General features: G+C 48.6%; 11 protein-coding genes across 11 annotated transcripts; 5 read left to right on the top strand and 6 right to left on the bottom strand.

The window, feature by feature from the left end:
- Positions 1-195: 195 nt before the first annotated feature.
- N7479_006930 (bZIP transcription factor) lies at positions 196-2,586 on the top strand (the record flags this gene model as incomplete). The annotated part of the gene is made up of 5 exons (XM_057254624.1): positions 196-302; positions 440-843; positions 959-1,477; positions 1,538-1,922; positions 1,977-2,586. The coding sequence occupies 5 exons, from the start codon at positions 196-198 to the stop codon at positions 2,584-2,586; spliced, it is 2,025 nt and encodes a 674-aa protein (XP_057108486.1).
- Positions 2,587-3,078: 492 nt separating this feature from the next.
- N7479_006929 (IlvD/Edd family dehydratase) lies at positions 3,079-5,143 on the top strand (the record flags this gene model as incomplete). Its single annotated transcript, XM_057254623.1, has 3 exons — positions 3,079-3,675; positions 3,724-3,878; positions 3,934-5,143. The coding sequence occupies 3 exons, from the start codon at positions 3,079-3,081 to the stop codon at positions 5,141-5,143; spliced, it is 1,962 nt and encodes a 653-aa protein (XP_057108485.1).
- Positions 5,144-5,553: 410 nt separating this feature from the next.
- On the bottom strand, positions 5,554-6,891 carry N7479_006928 (putative erythromycin esterase; the record flags this gene model as incomplete). Its single annotated transcript, XM_057254622.1, has 1 exon — positions 5,554-6,891. The coding sequence occupies one exon, from the start codon at positions 6,889-6,891 to the stop codon at positions 5,554-5,556; it is 1,338 nt and encodes a 445-aa protein (XP_057108484.1).
- A 307-nt stretch (positions 6,892-7,198) lies between these two features.
- N7479_006927 (uncharacterized protein) lies at positions 7,199-8,589 on the top strand (the record flags this gene model as incomplete). Its single annotated transcript, XM_057254621.1, has 3 exons — positions 7,199-8,153; positions 8,225-8,488; positions 8,543-8,589. 3 exons carry the CDS (start codon positions 7,199-7,201, stop codon positions 8,587-8,589), a joined length of 1,266 nt encoding a protein of 421 aa, XP_057108483.1.
- Positions 8,590-9,344: 755 nt separating this feature from the next.
- N7479_006926 (putative inositol phospholipid biosynthesis protein Scs3) lies at positions 9,345-10,398 on the bottom strand (the record flags this gene model as incomplete). The annotated part of the gene is made up of 2 exons (XM_057254620.1): positions 9,345-9,446; positions 9,505-10,398. The coding sequence occupies 2 exons, from the start codon at positions 10,396-10,398 to the stop codon at positions 9,345-9,347; spliced, it is 996 nt and encodes a 331-aa protein (XP_057108482.1).
- A 783-nt stretch (positions 10,399-11,181) lies between these two features.
- On the bottom strand, positions 11,182-12,421 carry N7479_006925 (uncharacterized protein; the record flags this gene model as incomplete). Its single annotated transcript, XM_057254619.1, has 5 exons — positions 11,182-11,212; positions 11,285-11,913; positions 11,973-12,109; positions 12,164-12,175; positions 12,316-12,421. The coding sequence occupies 5 exons, from the start codon at positions 12,419-12,421 to the stop codon at positions 11,182-11,184; spliced, it is 915 nt and encodes a 304-aa protein (XP_057108481.1).
- Positions 12,422-12,691: 270 nt separating this feature from the next.
- N7479_006924 (translation initiation factor 2) lies at positions 12,692-16,036 on the top strand (the record flags this gene model as incomplete). The annotated part of the gene is made up of 3 exons (XM_057254618.1): positions 12,692-12,718; positions 12,769-15,823; positions 15,885-16,036. The coding sequence occupies 3 exons, from the start codon at positions 12,692-12,694 to the stop codon at positions 16,034-16,036; spliced, it is 3,234 nt and encodes a 1,077-aa protein (XP_057108480.1).
- Positions 16,037-16,665: 629 nt separating this feature from the next.
- N7479_006923 (uncharacterized protein) lies at positions 16,666-18,889 on the bottom strand (the record flags this gene model as incomplete). Its single annotated transcript, XM_057254617.1, has 3 exons — positions 16,666-17,052; positions 17,118-18,773; positions 18,830-18,889. The coding sequence occupies 3 exons, from the start codon at positions 18,887-18,889 to the stop codon at positions 16,666-16,668; spliced, it is 2,103 nt and encodes a 700-aa protein (XP_057108479.1).
- A 624-nt stretch (positions 18,890-19,513) lies between these two features.
- On the bottom strand, positions 19,514-20,412 carry N7479_006922 (EI24 domain-containing protein; the record flags this gene model as incomplete). Its single annotated transcript, XM_057254616.1, has 3 exons — positions 19,514-19,688; positions 19,738-20,315; positions 20,362-20,412. The coding sequence occupies 3 exons, from the start codon at positions 20,410-20,412 to the stop codon at positions 19,514-19,516; spliced, it is 804 nt and encodes a 267-aa protein (XP_057108478.1).
- A 582-nt stretch (positions 20,413-20,994) lies between these two features.
- On the bottom strand, positions 20,995-21,504 carry N7479_006921 (haloacid dehalogenase, type II; the record flags this gene model as incomplete). Its single annotated transcript, XM_057254615.1, has 2 exons — positions 20,995-21,380; positions 21,468-21,504. The coding sequence occupies 2 exons, from the start codon at positions 21,502-21,504 to the stop codon at positions 20,995-20,997; spliced, it is 423 nt and encodes a 140-aa protein (XP_057108477.1).
- A 258-nt stretch (positions 21,505-21,762) lies between these two features.
- Positions 21,763-22,640, top strand: N7479_006920 (HNH endonuclease; the record flags this gene model as incomplete). Its single annotated transcript, XM_057254614.1, has 2 exons — positions 21,763-21,954; positions 22,062-22,640. 2 exons carry the CDS (start codon positions 21,763-21,765, stop codon positions 22,638-22,640), a joined length of 771 nt encoding a protein of 256 aa, XP_057108476.1.
- Positions 22,641-22,754: the final 114 nt, after the last annotated feature.

Raw genomic sequence — 22,754 nt, 5'->3', positions numbered from 1 at the left:
TATTGATCGTTAATAGTTTAAGCGCTAAGCCTAAAGGCGTTACTTGTATATAGTACTTATTCAATCTCTTTATATACTCTAGCTAATATCGCTTCTAGAGCTAGCAAAAAAACATGCAAAGCAACGTACCTATCCATAGTTATATTTACCCTACTCAATAAATAAGGCTATGAAGTCTGTGGCTGACGTCATCGGATGGAGATGAAGCAAATCTCGGAAGAAGAGTTTCCGGACCTCATAGCACAATGCCAACTCGAAGGAGTCGATCGGCTGCAGCGTGTGTCCATTGTCGCCAAAAAAAGGTGCGTAATACGGGCCTTTATACGGAGAGTTGGAACTCATTACCGGATTAAACAAGTAGTTAAAATGTGATTCCCAGAGGCCCCAGTGTGGGAATTGTCTAGCCAAGAGTATCGATTGCCAACTAGGGGCGGTCCAGAATAAGCCAAGGTACAAATGCGATCCTTACATTCAAACTTCAAGTTGCTGATGCTTTGCTCTTTGGGCCAACCAATCACCGCATTGCGGAATTAGAACAGGAGAATGAAGCCCTCCGACAGAAATGTGCTCAGCTCCGGGGCAGTAACGTCACTTCTGTTGGCAGGGTGCAATCGGCGTCGGAACACTCTGTTACGTCGGCAAACAGTCCATGTACCCCATTGCCGTTCTTGAGAGTAGCGGGTATTGGCCTCGCGCGGAATGACTCTCCTTCCACTTCAACTAGAGATGCATCACACCCAGAAGTACCGGAGAACGACCGCAGAAACACTTCATTGTACCATGGCCCAACAAGCACAGTATATGACGATACAAGTCCGAACCACGGCGAGCAGAATAGACCGGGTCAATTCAACGAAGAGGGAACACGACATTTTCTCTTTTCCCAGACAGCGAGGCAGAGCAAGTCGGATCTTATGCAACACTAAATCATGGCATGGTACTAATTGGGTAACAACAGGACAGTTAGAGCCACTTAATCTTGCTGCTGGAAAACTCGACTTTGATGGCGTCGATCCGGAGGCCGGCATGCATCTGCTCTCCATATATTGGAGTCGTCAGCTTTACACAGCACAGATAATTTATCGGCCAGCTTTCATGCGAGATATGGCTTGCGAGGGACCATACTTTTCCAAATTGCTGTTGAATGCGATATTTTTCGTAACGTCAAAGCACTGCGACCGACCAGAGCTTCGTTCCGACCCAAATGACATTACGACCGCAGGATGGAAGTTCCGGCAACGCTTCACACAACTTTTGCGAGATTGCTTCGACAAGAGCGAAATCACTACCCTCCAGGCATTGTTGATTATGTCCAATGCGCTTTTCTCCAGATGTGATGAAAGAAGTCTGTCATGGCTGTATGCTGGAAATGCATTCAATATGTTCATTGATCTTGGTCTGCATGTGCTTCCTGCTGTGGATAGTATCTCTGCCGAGGAACTTGAAATTCGAAAGCGAGTTCTCTGGGGAGCGTACTGTGAGCCCTCATTTATTTACCAAGTATTGCTCTACGCATTACCTCTAACTTCTCTTATAGTAATTGATAAGATCCAGTGTCTTTTCCAAGGGAGACCTCCGCTTCTCAACCGTGTTAACTTGAGAGCATCCCTAGACTTCCTGGATGATTATGACGAGCTTGAACCTTTTCAGGGTATTACATACATGACTACCAAGCCTCGAGAAGTGATTCCATCCATGAATGTTTCTTTGCTCACCAATTTATGCAAGTTGACAACAATTGTGGAACGTGTTCTTCGTGAGATTTATTCAGAATCTCGAGAGTCAAATCTGGTTCACAGAGCAAATATATCGGAGGAAATCAAATCACAGCTGAGGATCTGGCGCCAAAGTTTGCCAGATCAACTTGACTATCTATCATTCCCAGACCAGGCGGTTCTGCTGCCTCAATCCGCCTGTCTTTTGTATGTTCTTTTACGCCAATCAAGACTAATGGATAACTGCTGACTATGGGCCAGGGCTTTATTCAACGTGCTTATCATTTTGGTCCACCGCCCTCTAATAATTGGCCACGATGGGATCACCAATTCAACAACTGCCCATGAGTCAGTGAACGCATGTACAGCAGCTGCAAACCAAATTGTTCAAATTCTCCATGACTACTCGCAGCACTTCTCTCTGAGCAGTGCGCCATACATGCTCTCATACGCTACCTATATTAGTGCAACAGTCCACGCACGGATCGTTGCACAGAAAGGGAGTAACTCAACCGTGTTCCAATCATTGGTTCTTTGCCGAAATATTCTTTGTGAACACACGCGTCTATATTCCGCTGCAGAAAAGGCCAGGGAGAATTTGGATAAGTTGATCTTTCACTTAGGGATCAGTGTTGCAGACGACAATCAGCATACTGGAACCCCCGGGAGCTCTGCAGGCAACTTTCCCAACGAACACATGGTCATTGATGAATCTATTAATGTTGCAAGAGAAATCAGTGTCGCAGATCCTGCACCTGAGCTTGGATCTTCCCTGATGAGTTTGGAATTATCGGATCTGGATCTTGAGGCAATTGCTCAAGGTTTTCAGGTTGATGTAGAGTCACATTCGTTCTGGAATTCTTTGGTCTGAACGACTATACCATCACGATTTATGTCATGAAAAATAGTGAGACAAACTAAAATTTGCATCTGTAATAAAAGTGGCTCCAATGGCATATATGATCATTAGCTACCATGAGCCCCAGAGACAGAGCACCAACGTCAGTCACCTACCTTTATCGCTACATAGTTACCCTGCGTTGTTGAAAAGTCTGACTCATGTGAATATTATTGAACATCATATTGGAAAATCAATTGTGTCATATTCTAAGAGATATAATGGGATCCGGGTCGTCGCATCCCGAGGGACAAAAATCTCGGCTTATCTCCGTGACCACGCGGGGCATTTCAACAAACTGTACGATTCCAATGATTCGACGCCAAATAGGCTCGGAAAGTGTCTCCCGACTGCACTCCGCATCTTTGAAGACAAATGAGGAGCACGCTATATATAATCCATGGTCACCCCTCACATATAATGCTTATCCCGCACTACCCCAATTTATAGTGCACCTATAACACTATGGCGTGTTCTGAAAAGAAGTCCTGCGAGGGCTGTTCATGCAGCAACGATGTCCAACCTCAATCAATCAACATCGAGGACTGTCTGAGCGAGTTGCAGGCTCTGCGACGCCGCAATCAGGAGTTAGAAACGCGCATGGCAACCAGAAGCGAGACAGACAAGGCCCAAATCCCCGTCAAACAACCAGGACGAACTCTTCGTTCGTCAGCATGGTTTGACTGCCGCAGCAACCCTGGTATGACAGCTATCTACATGGAACGGTATTTCAACTACGGCATTACCAAAGAAGAGCTCATGTCTGGTAAGCCGATGATTGGAATTGCTCAGACAGGCTCTGATATCGCGCCTTGCAATCGCCATCACATTGAGCTCTCCAAGCGTGTTCGTGAGGGTATATTGGCTGCTGGCGGTATTCCATTCGAGTTTCCCACACATCCTATTCAGGAGACCTCGAGACGTCCTACTGCTACCCTTGATCGTAATCTGGCGTATCTTGGCTTGGTAGAAATCTTGACAGGGTACTTCCTTGATGGCGTTGTGTTGCTTACCGGGTGTGACAAGACAACCCCGGCTTGTTTGATGGCTGCGGCTACGATGGTGGGTACCAGACCCGACAGATTCATATATCTATGCTGATGTTTCTAGAATATCCCTGCTATCTGCATGAACGTGGGACCTATGCTTAACGGTTACTCCAAGGGAGCTTTAACTGGAGCAGGCACTGTATTGTGGCACGGGCGAGAGCTCTTCGCTACGGGCGACATTGACGAAAATGAGTTTATGGACTACATTGCCCGAGGGTAAGCCATTTCTATATCCACGGTTACCTACCACGGGATCTAATACAAAATCCAGTACTCCATCAGTCGGCCATTGCAATACAATGGGAACCGCTTCAACAATGAATGCCCTCGCAGAGTCCTTGGGAATGGCACTCCCCGGGTCAGCCGCCATTCCCGCTGCCTACCGTCACAGAGCCCAATGCGCCTACGAAACGGGCAAACGAATCGTGGAAATGGTAGAGGCAGACAGGAAACCATGTGATATCATGACACGCGAGGCATTCGAGAATGCTATCGTAGCAAACGCTGCCATCGGCGGTAGCACGAATGCCCCTATTCACATCAACGCTATCGCGCAACACGTAGGCGTAGAGGTGTCTATGGATGATTGGGATACCTTCGGATCTACCATCCCGCTGCTTTTGAATATGCAGCCCTCTGGGGAATACCTCGGCGAAGAATACTACCGCGCTGGAGGACTGCCGGCTATTATGGCTGAGTTATTAGACCAGGGCAAACTGAATGGCGACGCGCTCACTTGCAACGGCAAAACTCTTGCCGAGAATGTCCGTGGGAAACATACATGGGATCGGCGTGTCATTAAAACATACGACGATCCATTGATGAAAGATGCTGGATTCGCACATTTGAAGGGCAATCTCTTCGACTCTGCAATAATGAAGACCTGTGTCATTTCGCCCGCCTTCCGGAAGCGATACCTTTCCAACCCCGATGACCCAGAGGCGTTTGAGGGATCTGTTGTGGTGTTTGACGGACCCGAAGACTACGAACATCGCCTAGAGACCACGCCATATATCGACGAGAAGACCATCCTTGTTATGCGTGGTGTTGGTCCAATTGGGTATCCTGGAGCAGCAGAGGTCGTCAATATGCATCCACCAGGCCGACTCTTGAAAGAGGGTATCGATGGACTGTTCTGTATCGGAGATGGCAGACAATCTGGAACCTCTGGGTCTCCTTCTATTTTGAATGCTAGCCCTGAGGCTGCAGCAGGAGGCAACCTTGCTATTTTGAAAGATGGGGATAGACTTCGCATTGACTTGCGCAAACGGCGGGTTGATATTCTTGTCACCGATGATGAGATTGAACAAAGAAGAAAAGAATTAGGTACCGAGGGATACCCCATTGTCCCGAGCGGTACTCCGTGGCAGGAGATTTTCCGACAGGAAACGGATCAGCTCAGCAATGGTATGGTGCTACGAAAGGCAGTCAAATATCAGCGACTAGCCCAAGAAGGCCAGCCACTGCGCCATAATCATTGAGGGTATTTGATTGAGCAATCGCCTAGGTTAAGTTTTCACTTAGCAGAGAATCATTGAGTGTAAATATCGTATATTATCTATGTATCAAGCGGTCATTTTGTAGGAACTAAGTTTTTCGCCATTATTCTATGATTTTACGGCTATCCATTTCTAATTGATAAATGGTCCTTCTAGCTACAACTAAGGGACAAAATACACCTACAAGAGACATCAGAAAAATATTTCTAGAAATACTGCTTCAAAGGTTTAATGAGTCCACTCCTCAGTGTATGCGGCTAACCTCTACGAAATCCACTGCACTCATCTTGGAACGATATAATAATTAGGCACAGCGGAGAAACTTTGGCATTTAAGAGACGAAGATACCGAAGAAGATGCATTTGCGTGTGACCAACAAAAGAAGTATATCACTAGAGTCCAAATGGATAAGTTTCGCCCTTTCCAAGGGGCGTGTAGGGCTGAATGACTTCCAAGGGTTGAACAGCCTTGGTCTCATCAAACCAGACATAACCATCAAACTGTTTGTGAAGCAAAGCTTGCGAGTAGTGGGATGCGCGCTCTGTTTCAGGGCGGTAGATGACACCAATAAAACGCTGAAGGCGTTGCTCAGCCGCGAGAGCTGAGCGCAAAGAGGGATCTATGCGATCCTGACGCAGGTCGAGCACAAAGCTCGGAACCTTAGTATCATGAGCCACAATCTCCCAACTATCGTCCCGGGATGGACGGACGGCCATGATCTGCATATCATCGTCCCACTCATGGGCTGCTGCAACGGTGCCAGTGTGAGTGCCGCATCCAAGAATGGTCACATGTTCGCGTCCCAGTCGCTCTCGACATAGTTGTCCGATGTTGAGCTCCTTGCGGCGGAATCCCATGCTTGTATAGCGCGCATCCCCAACGTGGGAATTGTGTGCCCACACAATGGCTTTTTCTCCCTCGTTGTGCTTTAACAGGCGCTCCAGGGTATCAAACATATGCATGTCGCGCAGGTTCCATGAACTTGCTGAGCTGTAGTACATTGCTTTGTAATACTTCTCCGCATCACGAACCAGGTGGGCATTCTGTTCGCCGCTGTGGTATTCATCGCCATCTCGTGAACCGATGTATTCAAGCCGCCGCTCCAAAAGGTCTCCAAGCATCTTCATCACTGGAGCTTCACAATCTTCCATGCCCCGAAGTGATGCTAGACCATACGAAGTAGGATCGTCGACCCAAGGCTCCAGACACCCATACCGCTGACGCGCTTGCTTGCTTGCCTGTGGATCTACCCGGTCCAAATAGTCGATCACAGCACCGATCGAGGCACCCATACTATACAGGTCCAACCCGTAGAATCCGGCTCTTTGCTCTGGTGGGAGAGCCTGGTTTCGATCACGCATCCATTCAACTAGCTGTTGCATCTCAGAATTTCTCCACATCCAGGTAGGAAATCGATTGAATGGTTCATATCCCTTCGCACTTCCTCCAATTTGCGCCTTGGGACCTGGACGCAAGCGCACGTAGCGGTCGATGGCCTCTGCGTCCGGCCAGTCTGCTTCCACCGCAATCATGGTGTAGCCGTGTCGTTCAATGAGTCGTTTCGTAATCTCTGCGCGTGCAGAATAGAACTCAGATGTTCCATGACTACCATCGCCCAGAAGGACCACTTTGTTACCCGCAAAGGTATCGAAATGTGATGAGAAATTCTTATCCTGGATTACAGGCAGGGGCTGCACTGCCGAATTAAAAAGTTCCTGTAGTTGAGGCATCTTTCTCGGAGTTCGGAACATAGATGCCAAGCGCATGAATGGTTAAGCTGTGGTTGGGGGTGTCTTCATATGGAATATCTCACGTAGATGAATGTCAAGTATTGAAACACCGGAGATTAGCCACCACATTTCTATTCTTTTTTCATCGATACAACATGTGCTCTTTGTTCTCGGGAATTTTCCCAGCGAATTATTCACCTCCCAGCAGGTAAACAGTCATCATGACTTCATCGTTGAAGGCAAACCACAAAGCTCGAATTCCGATGGTAGTAGAATAAATGACATCTGGGAGGAAAATTGATAACAAATGCAGTGGTCAAGATTGCTCTTGTTAAAACAGCAGCACACTGCTAGACAAGCCCTCATTCATCTCAACAACCACACGTGTGTCCATCCTGTTTCGAAGGCACGTACCTCGAGAATGGCTCTCCCAATTTGCAGTCCATCACCGCGCCTAGACCGCTTCGGACAAGCAATGGAATCTCTTTATGGGAGTTTTAGCAGCATCGAAGACCCAAAAGAGTGGACTCCACCACCAAGATCAGGCGGTCATCGGGGGCGATACCTATGGACAGATGCTTTTGGGGTTGTCAACTTTCTCACAATGCATACTGAGTATAAGCGAACCGGCAATGACACCATTGGCGACGACCGTTATCTGGTATTGGCGGCTCGTCTAGTTGAAACTGTCCATGATATTCTGGGTAGAAAGCGAGACGGCCGCTCAAGACTGCGAGGAGCAACTGACGCGAACCCACTAAGTGGCGGATTGAGGATCGGCAAGACAGATGCTCACGGTCCAGATGGTGATGGGCAATATCACCATTACCTAACGATTTGGATGTTTGCGTTAAACCGGATGACCAAAGCATCGGGGGATGTGAAGTACAACAGGCAAGCCATAGAGCTGGCAAAAGCGATACACCCAAGGTTTTTTGTTGATCGCGCGGCAGCCCGGCCAAGAATGATATGGAAGATGAGCATGGACCTGTCAGAGCCGCTGGTCAAGTCAGAAGGTAATCTTGATCCGATTGACGGCTTTTTTATTTTTCGACTACTGCAGGCTACAGCCATGGAAACAGGTGATGGCGCGGTCTTGGCCGAGGAGATCGACGACTACAGACGCACGATGGAGCGCAAAGGAGAACACTTTGTTTCAAGTGATCCTTTGGATCTGGGTATGACTTTATGGACGGCGCATTGGTATTCCGGGCGAGAGAGATGGGCTGCTGACCTCGCGGGGAAATGCTTCGAGCAAATATGTCAGTCGCCTTTGTGTCAATACCCGTGAAGCAATAATAGTAAGGACCAAGCTAACGGGTGATGATTCCAGACAATCTGTTCGAGATCAATCGGTATTTGGAGCGCAATATCCGATTTCGCTTGGCCTTTCGCGAATTCGGTACCTGCATGGGCATCCAATGCCAGTCAGAGGCGAACGCGGAAAAAGAACCCTCAGTCGATTTGAAATTTTATTCAGATGCCATAATTGCTGCTTGGGATCCATACATGCAGCTATCAATATCTGATGATCTGACACCAGAGGACTTGAGGCCCATTACGCGGGTGATGTATGCGTCGGCGTTGATACCAGGGGGTAAGTCCAATCAGCGCCTATGATGAGTTGAGTATTTTGACACTTTAATTCCAGCATTTCGAGCTGGCTTCCTGGGACAGGAACCAACATCAACACTCTAGCAACACATTCACCGCACGATGCTAAGGCAGAGACGAACAGTCTCCTTACAGGTTACTCTAAGGATTTTTTTGGAATGGATAGATACGCTGTTCTACAAAATTACGTATCTACAATGAAGGATTAGGGCAAGCAGTGATTTTGATTGGCCCACAATGGCCCAGGATATCTTCATAAGAGCATAAAACCACAAACACACAAGTTTCACTTTCCAACCACTGATACATATCAACTAGGATTCTGACTTGAGGAAGGAGTGTCTGACGTGATTGGAAATGTTATAAAAGACTAACTTGGCCTCGGGAACTTCCTGTTAACACCCTCAAAGAATCATTTGATAATTTTTCCATCAAAATGGTTGGTTATCATCGTCTTAATGTAAATCCAACACTCTCAAGTCATCAATTCATTCCTGTTACAAGCACAAATTTGTTCTCAGTGTTATAGATCGAAAAAGCCGTTAGCTATAAAAGTACCGCTAGGAATGGGAGTAATAGCAGCACGGAGTACATCTGCATGTAGCCATGCCGGGCCTATCGCTCTACGATGTACAATATGTATAGGCCCAACGGAATATGCTCGCAGACGGTAAAGCATAGAACGTACAGGTGACTTTCCCAGTATGACTATTTCAACATCAAGAGGAAGATGGCTTGAGCATTTCTCCGTGCTCAAAACCAATGCAATCTATCATTATCATTCGATGTATTGACAGCTGCTCAAAATTAGATCTCGCGGCAAAAAAAAAGATTTATTTCTATACTCCCGGAAGTCCAATCACGTCTCTCAATGATGCCATCTGTCTTGGGAGTATATAGATGGCATACATAACACTCAAAGCAATGAACAAACCAGACCACTAGAGGAACCGTTAGCCAATAGAAATGTTTAGCGTGGTAGTATTTGATTGCACGCACCTTTTCTAACCAAGTATGAAACCAGATCGCGGTCATGAAGAGCATCCACCAGCCCAGGCCAACGACACCCCAAACAAGACGGAGTGACCACGTTCTTGCGAACCCACTAGTCTCGGTTGAATCGCTTACTGGAGAACCATCGGCATCACTGGACTTGCGCTCACGTCCTGCGTCCCCAGTGGGACCAAAACGTGACAAACATGCGGGTGCGCTTGCCCCGACGGCCTCAAATGCCAGGAATCCGGTAGCCAGAACCAGCATCAACACATGTCCACTAATATCGTGTCCACCCCTCCATGCACCGCCGGCGGTTTTGCACGTCGCTGCCGTGAATAGCGTTCCCAAGTCTGTGCGGCTGCTCTGCCCAACGGTCATCTTCCCGACTTCCTCGAAAGCCTGTTCACATTTGCCGCCCGTGGCAACGAAACCGCGATCAATGATTGCCGGCCCGAAGAACCATTGTGTTGCAAGATACCAAACTGTTGTCGTGAGTGCATAGCGTAGAATGGCTTGGAGTGTTCGTCGGAGACGTGCGTCTTTTTGTAAAGAGGATTCCCGGCGAGATGAAGAGTAGATAGGTTGGAACATGAGGAGCGAGACAAAGGCAGCTGTGGTCCATAGCCATCCGATCTTCACGAAGTAGAGATTGAAGACATTATTCTTTCGGGCAAAGTAGTTGACGGGGCCTTCGGATAGGTTCAGGTCTGCAGCCAGGGATGGGGCCAGAGGGCTTGCGGGCTGTGGGGAAGAGCCAGAAATATCTCTGGAATGGCGCGCTGTTGGAGAGATTATTGAGAACAGAGACCCCAGTAATAATGTTGCAGGGTATATGAGGAGAACAGCCGATGGGGTGGTGGCAGGTCGCGCGGTGGTTGTGGCCATGGTCGTAAGCATGGGGCAAGGTTCAAATAGAGGGAAATGAAGTGGTATATTGTGAGATACACAACGAGGATTGACCAGAATATTCAAATATGACTACAGAGCATAGTTGTTGCAATTGGGAAGGTCGAAGCAGGATAACTTGATGACCAGGACAGATGACATCAGGGTTTGCCTGCTGAGGCTGCTGCATGAATGCCTCAGGTGTCAACCAAATATGGTTTTGCGGTTAAGTTGACTTTAAAGATTCTAAAATAATTCAAAAAGAGTATTACACTGTCCCTTCTAGTAGCTATACGAGTATAGAAACGCTGGGCAGCAATGATGGTCAACCGTAAGAGTTTACGACTCATGGATGTAAAGAATGTAGCGTAAGTAATAATAGTGCATTCGCCTCTAAATCGCTATACCATACAACAAATTGACACGAAAGTCAATGAAGTGCGATATTCATCACCAAGCGAACAGTCCTGCTCACAGCCAAAGCCAGCGCTCGCCGGAATTCTCGACCTATCGTCATTAATCAAGATATCTCTCTTGCCAAGCTAAAATATGCAATTCAGGAATCTTAACTCTGTATATTGGGAACACTGTACACGCATATCTAATCTCACATTGGCTCAATGTTAGACATGGATATAGATCTCTATAAGCTTTGAAATGCCGTTCACTTTTGTAGTGGCGCTGCATCCAACTGTGGGGTATTTAACAAGCCCTGGATATCAAAGAATTCAAGTGAAACCGAAAAAAAAACCCAAATACGTCAACTTTCATCATAAAAAAACCCTTACCGAACCTTTAACTCAGTGCCTGCATGGCCAACTCGACACTGATGAGAGGGGTTAGCTGAAATTCTAGAATCACAAGTATCACGAGTGAGCAAAGCAAAGGGCAAACATACGTCAGGAATGTTCCAGCAGAAACAGGCATAGCTCTCAGCAGAGTAGGGCCAATACCCTTCCAGAAACCAGCAAGGCCCTCAATGGCATAGGTCTTCTTGAAACAGTCGCGCATATTGCTGTACTTCTGCTGCGCGCCAAATCCATCGGTCTGCATCTTACTCTTGACAACATCGAACGGGTAGCTGGAAAGCCAGAGGACCTCACCAGCCAGACCACCGTACATGGCAATCTTTCCCTTGGACATATCCTCCCGCTTGACATTGTTACGCTTGGCATCCTGGTTCATCATGTACTCAAAGGCCATGAACCAGGCACCGTATGCCTGGGCCTCACGGATAAGAGTAACCGCCTGGCCGCGGTAAATACCGCGGAGGGTACCGCCCTGTGCGGCTAGCTTGCTCACGCAGTCGATGGGGCCTGAATACAGAGCGCCGGCGCCATGCGGCTGTGCCTGCAGACGAATACGCACATGTTCAATTGGGCCGGACAGCACAGAGTTGGTAATACCGGCAAATGAACCGGCCAAGTAGTACTGGGTGTAAGAAAGAGCCGGGTCGGCGTATTTCTTCTTGTTCAGCTCTTCCAAGCGGCGACGCGCTTCATGGTAGGCACCGAATTGGACAGACACCTGAATTGGTTGGTTAGAGAATTTGTTTTTAGGAGACCTTGGCCGCGGGGACAACTCACGCAAGCACCGATACCGATAAGCGGGGTCAGTGTGCCCTTATAGAAGGCCGCGGGACCTTCCTTCTTGAAGATCTGGGTTGCGCACTCTAACGCACTCTTATACTGAGTGGTAGTTTGCAGGCGCACCTTGACAATGTCTGCCGAGTTGTTAAACAATGCCTCCTGAGATTTGCTTCGGGCAGATCACATACCAAAGGGTTGACCTAGTTTCTTGTTAGCAATTGCTTTGGTCTTATATGTTTGAATATTTTATCCGCAAGAAACAGCGCTCATGGCAAGATTCTCATCTCGTGATGTCCATGGCTTTCCCCCGGAATCCAAACAAAGTAAGGTGCACACATACCGATGAGAACCTGGGCAATTCCACCTGCTGCGCCCGCGGCCAAATCCTTGATGGTGCGGAGGGCGCCGCCGCCCTTATCCATACTGTCAATTACCTCAGTCTCCATGTTTCAAGAATTATGCAATTGCGACTAAACGTATAGACAGGGACACAAAATCCGGAGACTCCAGACTTTATATCCAGTCCTCTTATCGCTATGGCGCCATCTGTCCTATGATTGGATGGAAATGCCGAAACACGTGACTTTTCCGGCGGGGATTCTACATTGGGCATTTTGATATCCACAGCTGACCTAAGCAGTGACCTAAGCTTATCCTCTCGAACTTCTGGAAGGGAAAAAAAGCGTTGACGGATCTAGATGTGGAGAGACTAGTGAATGATGCATCGTCGGCCAGTCTGCAGGGTAAGTTTGCAGTTGTTAAGTTTTAGGGCAACATCTAACCAAAATTACAGCTATCGCGTCGGGCTGAGTGGTCAAATTCAGCCTACCGAACGCCCTCTTTAACAGCTCTCACAGTCCGACGGACCTTGCGGTCGTCTGCGGCGCTTTGGAACTCATCAGACCCATCGGATGGGAACGGCGATGGCACTGCTTCAAATCCAGCGCCGGCGAAGCCCAAGTTCGGCAGCCGATGGGGCCCTAAACAAACTACGCCATCGGCGGGCTTGAGTTTCGCAGAACAAGCTATGCGCCAAACCCTTGTCGCCAATAGCCAACCGCCACCGCCGCCGCCAGCACCTGCACCACCGCAACGGAGCCGAGAACAGTCTAATCTGCAATGGAACTCGGGGCAATCAAATCAGCAGAGGAAACCATACGCGCGGCGCGTGGGCCCTCGGGATAATCATGGCTATATGATGGGACCAAAAGAGACCCCACGAAATCAGGAGCGGAACTTGTCCATCCAAGAAAAAAATCCGTTTGAAAAAGAAAATGCAGGTAACTACATGAGTTGGTCAAAAGGAACCCCGCGGAATCAGGAGAGGAACCCGTTCACTCAAGAAACCCCGTTTGAAAAAGAAAATGCAGGTAACTATATGGGCTGGTCAAGAGCAACCTCACGGGATCAGGAGAGGAAGCCGTTCACTCAAGAGAAAACCCCTTTTGAAAAAGAGAATCCAAGCGGATACATGAGATCAAGAGAACCCCGACGTTATCAGGAGAGGAATCCATCCACTCGGGAAAGGAAACCGGCTTTTGAAGAAGAGAACCCATTTGCACCTGAAAACACACAGAACAGATTCCAGGGCCAATTCCAGAGCAGGGCGATTAAGGACCATTCAAAGGCCCGCGACGACTGGAACTGCCCTCAGTGTATGGCACGCGTTTTTGCCACTAAGAAAGTGTGTCCATTCTGCAAAACCTCTCGACCCGGTGACGCCCAGCCAAAGTTCCGAATGACTAGAGAGTATAGCGATTCTCCCGGACCTTCGCAATTCAAACACTCTCGATCCCCTTCTGAGTATACTAGAAAGTTCCAGCAATTAGGGGATTCAGTTTTATCCGAGTTGGAACAAGATGCTCAGCCGAATACAACAGAAAGCACGGGGCGCAATTCTGGCGAATCTGACCGATCCCAAACGAAAGAGGAAATTGAAAATTTCAAGAAGAACCAATGGTCTTGGGATATGTCTGCATTGGAGCAGCTAGAAAATCTAGAGGCACAAGAACAGCAGCAGCAGCCGAAGCCTATGAAGCGCCGTGATGGGCGCAAGGGACGTCAGAGTGGGTCTGATGGGGCTGACTTTGACTCGGAAGATCGCGAGCGCCTCCGCGTAGAGCGGCGACGCCAACAGAAAGAAAAGGAAACTCAAAGGGCCGCGAAGAAGGCCGCGGCGCTGGCAGCACCGGCTCCTCTCTACCTGCCCGAATTCATCAGTGTTAGCAACTTAGCCGATGTCATTGGCGTGCGGCCGGCGCAGTTTGTGCAGCGAATGGAGGAGATGGGCTTTGAGGAAATCACGTATAGGGATGTTCTCGATGCAGAAACTGCCGGATTGGTAGCAGCCGAGTTCAATTACGAGGCCATCTTCGACAGTGGCAAAGCAGATCTACACGCTGCCCCCGAACTAGAGGATACATCTGATCTGCCACCTCGGCCACCAGTGGTCACTATTATGGGTCACGTTGATCACGGAAAAACTACTATCTTGGATTGGCTGCGCAATTCATCTGTGGCAGCGTCTGAACATGGTGGCATCACCCAGCATATTGGTGCGTTCTCCGTAATGATGCCTTCCGGGAAAGCCATTACCTTCCTTGATACCCCCGGTCATTCTGCATTTTTGGAAATGCGTCGCCGAGGTGCCGACGTGACCGATATTGTGGTGCTTGTGGTCGCTGCGGACGACAGTGTCAAGCCGCAAACTATCGAGGCCATCAAGCATGCCACTCAAGCGAAGGTTCCCGTCATTGTCGCCATTAGCAAAATTGACAAGGAGGATGGCAACCCCGACCGAGTCAAGGGTGATCTTTCTATTCATGGTATTCACGTGGAGGACTATGGAGGTGACGTTCAGGCCATTGGTGTCAGCGGCAAGACCGGACAAGGAATGGTTGAATTGGAAGAAGCCATCGTTGCGCTTTCAGAAATGCTCGATCACCGCGCAGCCACCACCTGTAATGTCGAAGGCTGGGTCATCGAGGCCTCCACAAAGAGCTATGGACGTGTAGCATCCGCTCTGATTCGACGTGGAACCTTGCGGCCAGGCGATATCATTGTTGCTGGTACCGCATGGGCTCGTGTCCGCACCCTCCGCAATGAAGCTGGTGTGACCATCAGTGAAGCCACTCCTGGAATGCCCGTCGAGATTGATGGTTGGAGAGAGCAGCCAGGTGCTGGCACTGAGATCCTACAGGCACCAAACGAGCAAAAAGCCAAGGACGTCGTAGATTACCGCTTGGAGAGATCTGATACCCAGAAGATGGGTGTCGATATGGTTGCCATCAACGAGGCTCGTCGTGAACTTCTCGAGAAGCGCAGGCGCGAGAAAGACGACGACGAAACAGAGAAGGAAGTCGAACCAACCGGTCCCAAGTCGGTCAATTTCATCCTAAAGGGCGATGTGGACGGCTCGGTGGAGGCGGTCTTGAACTCCGTTGCAGCAGTCGGCAACAATGAAGTCTTTGCCAATATCATCCGTTCGGGTGTTGGCCCTGTCAGTGAATTCGATATCGAACATGCTGGCAGTGCCAATGGCAAGATCATCTCATTCAATCAAGCCATTGATCCTAATATCATGCGTATTGCAGAGGCGGAGGGCGTCGAAATTTTGGACCACAACATCATTTACAAACTGATTGATGACATCAAGGGTATTCTCAGTGAAAAGCTGCCTCCAACCATCACAATGCGTGTGACCGGAGAAGCTGAGATCCAGCAGGTCTTCGAGATCACTGTCAAGGGACGTGAAAAGACAGCTATTGCTGGAAGTCGTGTGCGTAACGGTCTGATCAACAAAACTCGCAAGGTCAGGGTGCTTCGCGGAGAGGAGATAGTCTACGATGGTAAGCATATCACAGGTAGCCCAACAAGCATAACTTGGATTAAACTAACGTTCCACAATAGGCACAATGGTTTCTCTCAAGAACGTCAAGAAAGACGTCACTGAAATGCGCAAAGACACAGAATGTGGTATCGCTTTCGAAAACTGGACAGATTTCGCACCTGGTGACCATGTCCAGTGCTACGAAGAGATCTCCGAGAAGCGATATCTGTGAGATATACCGTGATCTCAACATCTATGCGGTCGTGATGACCGCTTGTATTATTTGTTTCATCTCGCACTCTCCATTCCCCTCGTGATTTTCATTCCAATTTTGTATTATATTTTCCTTTTTTCTCTCGACATGATTGACTTGCATTCAGGGTCTCGGCGTTGTTGCGTCCCTAGTACATAGATGTACAAGGGACCGGAAGAAAATCATACAATCAGTGTAATTAGGGAGAGTGCTGCTGTCGCAGCGCATGTGTAAATGCTCAAATATCATGGCCGAATGGCCACATTGTCTTTCGCTTCTTTTATATAAAAAAAATATATTAGTCGACCGCTCATGTGGGCCGGCGTAGGATTTCAATATGCCGGGGCTATAGCCGCCGCTTTATTACACTCGTGCGGGAGTGCCTAAGTAGAATTCTAGATACCCAGCTGGTTCGAGATGACGAGAGACGCTATATTCAAGGTAAACATAGTACCAAAGATGAGTTCTTTGATATATTCATATTTCAATAATGAAAGACATGATATCCATCCGTGATCCAACGAGTGAGAACCCTTAGCCTTTCCATCCTGAAAGTAATATACGAATGTCGGAGGGAAAATAGCAACACGAAGAAGATGCTGAAAACACTACAACTGATTCAAAACACCACCAGCTTCAGCAAACTTCTGCTGAAACTGCTTCAAGCTCGCCCACTGGCTCAATTCTTCTTGATCACGCTCATAATCACTCAGATAGCTCATAGCGCGGCCATTCATCTGCGGACTGACGGCGTCGACAGAACTGGCTGTATCACTCATGGGAGAATGACATTCCAGTCGGACAAGCGTCTCGATGAATGCGTGAAGGTAGGACTCCGCCTCTGCAGCAGTGAGGGCGTGGGGGGCTGGCGAGGCAGCTGTTGGTGATGCTGATGGTGCGGCAGCGGTTGTGAGATTTGGGACTTCGGTTGTGGAATGAATCGGCCGTTGGGGGAGACTGAGGAGGGTTGATGCTACTTGCCGGATTTTATTGGTCTGTCGGCGGGCCATTTTTGTTAGCTTTGATACATGATAAGTGGTAATAGTGGTCTGTAACGTACAATGCTTGCGCCGTTCGGCTCCATGTTCACTTCATTCACAGTTCGTAATAGTACGAAGAGATCTTTGATGACCAGTTTGCGCTCTTCAGCCATCATACGGTCAATATAGTCTGTGTGTGTATGGGGTTGAGCTTCAGTGTTGGTTTCTGATGGGGCTGTGGTGGTGGGTGTCGCACTCGCACTCGCACTCGGTACCGGATTGGATCTTCCTTCGATTTTGATATGTGGTGTAGTACTGCCCGGGGTCGTGAATTTAGACGACTTTCCGTACTTTGAAAACGTTTCGAAAAGACTCCAGTACTTCTCGACCAAAAAGGACCTGGTGCATAGCTGACTAGCGTAGATATTGGCTTTTTGGATCTCATACTGTATAGCACGTCGTTCTTGGTGGATGTGATCATTCGAGTAACTGAAGATTGTGTCATCTCCATCAAGACCCGATAAACCTGTCGGAGATATGTGTTGCGGGTGGCGGAGAGACAACTCAGCAGGAACATTGATTAATGTAGATTTTGCTTGCTTGAGACAGTCCCAAATGCTGTTGCGCTGGTGCTCCCAATCAAATATTTGACCACTGCCAAATGCTATTTCCCAAGCTAACAGGTTGGTATATGAGCTGTAGACACGGACGTTTGCGTTGAATCCGACTAGCTGTGAAACTCGGTCGGATGGCTGCGGCTCAACATGTGATGAGAATAAGAATTCATCGTCTATCTCTAACGGGAGTGGTGGATACCGGTCTGTTGGTGTCTCTGGAGGAACATGGACCTTGATATCTGAAGAGCCCATCTGGTGTAATGTCTGATATCCGACTAACGTGACATAGAACAGACGCCGGCCGAGCTCTTGAGTAATGAGGTCGACGCCTTGGCTTTCCGTGAAATTTTTTGCTAATTGATCATTCATCATTACTGACACCGATGTTAGTGGACTGAGGGGCCCTAGTGTCGAGGACGGGGGGTTGGCGGTGGTCGGAGACCGGCATAAATCATAAACTTGGAGCATGGCTCGACATTCCGACAGGTAGATACGGCATCGGCGCATGTTATAAATATACCCGGAACATACAGCGAGGAAATAGCTGATTGCTGCGTCGTAGACTGTGGCGTTGCGATCAAGATATCCGGTCCCGCGGGCTTGAATAGCAACGTCAAGGCACCGCTTTACTAGAGCTATAGAATTGGGAAACGCGGTGCGTTCGGCTTCAGTGTTGAGCCGAAGTTTAGGCCGTCGAGGAAAGGAAGCAACTAGCAGGCCAATCATTGACGCCAAAAGTGCCAAAAATGTTTGGTTGGTTACATCTTCCCGGCGCTCAAAGGCTGCTCGAAAAGAAGGCTCATGTGGAATTGGGACCAAAGGATGAATGTAAGTAAAAAAATCATCGAGCAGCATCTGCATCGTGTGCAAAGAACAAATCGACTCCACCGAAAGAGGGAACGATGCAGATTGAGGGTTGGTGAATGGCGTTGCCAAGGGAGCCGTCACCGACGGATAGTCTGCCGGGCTCAGCGACGCTGCATCTTCAGGCTCTCGCTTCTGTTTCTTAATCGCCTCTGCATGGCGGTTGGGAGGCCCGCGACGTCTGCTTGGTCTTTCATAGGTGCAGGGAATATCCAAGCTAGCGCACGACCGACAAGGTGGCCCACCAGTATCGCACTTGCATGAAAATCAGTATTTCCCCGCAGATTATAAAAAAAAAAAAAGGTCCATACCTTCACTTTCCGAACACTACAGGCATCGCAGGCCTTGCGCAACCTTGTTTTCAGGTCCATCGATGAGCAAATTGCCGGGACCACACCTCGAGCCGTCAGGTCATGTTTAATCCAAGTCAGGCTTAATTCTGAACCGAAAAGAATGCCGAAATCGTCCCGAAAGTCGGAAATAAGCCAGGAACTTTAAAGGCAAAAGCTCTGGAAATCTCGGGGAAGATCCGAATCTCTCAGGTTCGAAGTCTGGGGTCACACTTTCCGGATTTACTAAGCGGGTCAACCCTCTAGAGCTCAGAGCTCCAAGGCTTGGGAATCTGGGGTACTTGAACTCTACCGAGTCAACTACATATATAACAGAAGGGTATCTTTGATATTTCGCTCTCAAAGGATGTTTCTAATCATTATAATGTGGATATATTTGCAAAAGACAAAAAAAGAAACGCCTCGGTGGCGTAATCACGTGGCACCTGTAATCTAACAAGCTCTGGAGCTTTCGTTTTTACAAAAAAAATATATTAGGGAATTACGAGACTTAACGAGAATGATTGGGCTGCGATCGGTCGTTCCCTACTGGCATCAACCAAGGGGCTCTCGCGATCCGCCTGAATAAGGAACTAAAAATGGAAAATTGAATGTATTCTGCAATAACCTCGGGGACCCGAAAAGAGGTAATATATCGTTCACATGTCATGGCATAATATCGTCACGGTATTGCTCACCCAGTCGACTGGACTGCTGGTTGATAGCTCGTCGTTTGCGTTCGATGTCCGTCACCCAAAGTGCCGACCCAGCAGCCGTGGTCATCAAAAATAGCATAGAGAAAGGAGGAATCAATTGGAGGAGTAGAGCCACCGTCCCAAAGCTAGAATTTATTAGATCTCATATCGATAGAGCAAATGAACATGACTTACGTAGTATACTGCAGCTGACGCCGACTAATACTTTCCTTTCTCTGCTGCTTGGACATGTCCAGCAGGTGGTAGTAACGCCAGTGGTGGAAGGGACCGGCACGATAGCCAGTCAAAACTAGAAACATAGGAGTGCCAGCCACCGGGATGAAGATAAGCGGAAGTAGAATGATAAACTCGACGATCTGCCGCAATGAAAATGGAGAGTATACGGCACTGGTGGTCGGCGTGCCTAGACGCTTGGCCGGGTTACCGGGCTCGGGATAAATGACTCGGGAGGTGGTAACAAGCTCTTCCTGTCCCTCATTCACCAATACTGCATCGAAGATATCCACTAGAGTCTCGTCGACGAAGAATGCCTCGAAAAGTGCGGCAACGATCGCTGCCCCTTCACCAAGCACTAGGAATGCGCCGCTTACCCATGCCGAGCTACCCTGGAAGATAGCAAGGAAGGCAACCTGGGGCAGGTAGGTGAAGAAAAAGAGAATAAAGTATATGAATGATGAGAGGAGGACGATGGGGAGAAGGCGGGCCTTGAAGAGAGGCCATAAGAACCGATTCGACGCGAAATAATAGATTCCCTACATAGGTTAGTCCTGAAGTTTTGGGGCCCGCACAGTGACATACCCAGAAAGGATACAGCCAAGCAGCTCGGCTGGGATCCAGGAGTCGCGACATGACTTGTATATTCACAGTTGCAAAGAATCCCTACCAACAGCAATGAATAAGTTCGAGAGTAGGCAGCACCTTATCGATAAGGCCACACGTGATCTATCGATGGATGGATTTGGGCACCCGTTGTACCTTCCAACAGTCGGGATGACTAAGCCGGTACTATTTTACCAAGAAATTTTTCGCCGAGCGCCCTTTTCCTTTCCTTCTTCACATAAACTGAAATCCTCCCTATTCACTCTGAACTTTTGTTACAATCACTGTTCTGGAGGGGAAATGGGAGGAAAGACCAATTCTGCTGGCTTACCCCAAACTCTTCTACTCAAGCGTGGAGCGTTCGGAAATATATTCAGCAGTACATTCCTCCTTTTCAAGCCTGTTTTGGCATTTGGAGCTTTTGTTCGAAGTGACGCCCCGGCTCAAAGCCGATGGGCATGTATCTCGTTCAAAATGTGCTCCAAACTGTGTATAATGGCCGTTGGCTGTAAATCTGGAGCCACGGCATCCTTCCACCCCGTACCAATCCGGTCAACCCATATAGCTTGCATTCCTGTAGCGCGCGCCCCGACAATATCGAAAGGGTTGCCGCTAATCAGCCAAAAGTTTGTTCATCTCCGATGGGTCTTGGCCTGTCTGTTTCGCTAGATGCTCGTAGCTTGCCTTCGATGGCTTGTATTGCTGGATTTCGTCTACCGTGACGATAGCTTGGAAGACATTCGCGTGCGGCAAGAGGTCCTTGGACCGCAACACCGAGTTGGACACCATAGTTTTCGTCCCGTTGGAGAATATTACAGCTTGGATGGCTGGGTCTGCAGCTATGCGGATCAATGCTGGATTGACGTCGGAAAACGTCGACAGACTGTCGTAAGCTTGCATTAAGTGTTCGATGTTGTCGTTGCTCAGTTGCTTGTTGTTGTCGGCCAGCGCGTGCAGTAGGGAATTACGTGTGATGACTGAGAAGTCTTCATAGCGGCCTGTTGGTCGTCAATAATTTGGACCGTGAAGCTTAGAAGCCTTGCTTGCCCATGCTGTTTAACCTCCATGTGTATTCCAACTGATACCGCCTCCAGAGGGCGGAGATCGATTGCGCCTTGGCATTGTCACAATGTTTCTCTAGTTTTTTAGCGATCGATTCAGTTGATAGTAAAGTGCCATATAGATCAAAAGCGACAACTGTCTTGGCTGTCATGATGTTTTCTGATAATCTTGGAACGGGAGAGCGGGATAAGTCAAGATCTTCAGCATTGAAGAATGCAAGCACGAATGATGTCAATCTTCCGTGGGGCAAAACAGACCCTGCCCAACATACTTCTGACCAAGGTGTAAGGTCAAGGCCTTTCTCCCATTTAACTCTCAATGACTTCCAATGAGAACTATGCTGTGTTCCGTGAATGTCTGTCTAATGCCATCGTGGCCCGCTCTGAGGAAAAACCGAAGCAAACGCGACGGAAGCCAAAGGGCAAGCGCACCGAGCGCAAAGACGTAACAGCAGCCACAACAGTGCCAGCAGGGAGAGCAGACCCGGAAGAGCTCGCCGAATTTGTTGATGTACATGCACCCAGCCAGATCAACCCAGCGCAAAGGAATGAGCCCTTAGGCCCAATAAACCTACATACTAGCCAATAACTAACAAGATCCAATGCTAACAACCCCAGTTCCTGGCTTCAGAAACCTTCGCCATCTTGCCAACCCCTCTCCAAACCCTAAGCTACGCAGCTATCCAACACGATCCAACCTTATCAACCCTCTACATCCCCCCAGACGCCGACACGCCCCTCCCACGCGCCACGCTTGAATCCCTATTGTCCCCAATCCCAGTCAGCGTAACCGACTCGCTACTCGTCTATGGCATAATCCCCGATGCAGCAGACCTGGTGGATTTCCTCGCTCCCGTGCTGGCAGAGTACACATCGAGCGTGACCACTGGGCCCCCGGCGTGGGCTAACACGCGCGCGGACGCGTGCGAGATCTGCGAGCGCGACTGGATCCCGCTCTCGTACCACCATTTGATTCCACGCGGGGTGCATGCGAAGGTTATTAAGAAAGGGTGGCATGATGAGTGGATGTTGAATAGTGTGGCCTGGCTTTGTCGCGCCTGTCATAGTTTCGTGCATCGCATGGCAAGTAATGAGGAGCTGGCTAGGGAGTGGTTTACTGTTGAAAGGATTTGTGAGAGGGAGGATGTGCGGGATTGGGCTATGTGGGTTGGGAGAGTTAGATGGAAGGCAAGGTAGAGATAGTTGATGTTTATGTGTGGTTATAGTATTTGATTATGAATATTTTTCTGAGACTCGAGTGGATATATCATAGAAAACAACACATAGCCGCTGTTATCCACGTAGGTCTAT

This window comes from Penicillium vulpinum (assembly GCF_028829585.1).
Source record: "Penicillium vulpinum strain IBT 29486 chromosome Unknown utg000003l_segment0_segment0, whole genome shotgun sequence".
NCBI lineage: Eukaryota > Fungi > Ascomycota > Eurotiomycetes > Eurotiales > Aspergillaceae > Penicillium > Penicillium vulpinum.
Note: the sequence above shows the minus strand (reverse complement) of the source record. Positions and strands in the feature narration are given on the sequence as shown.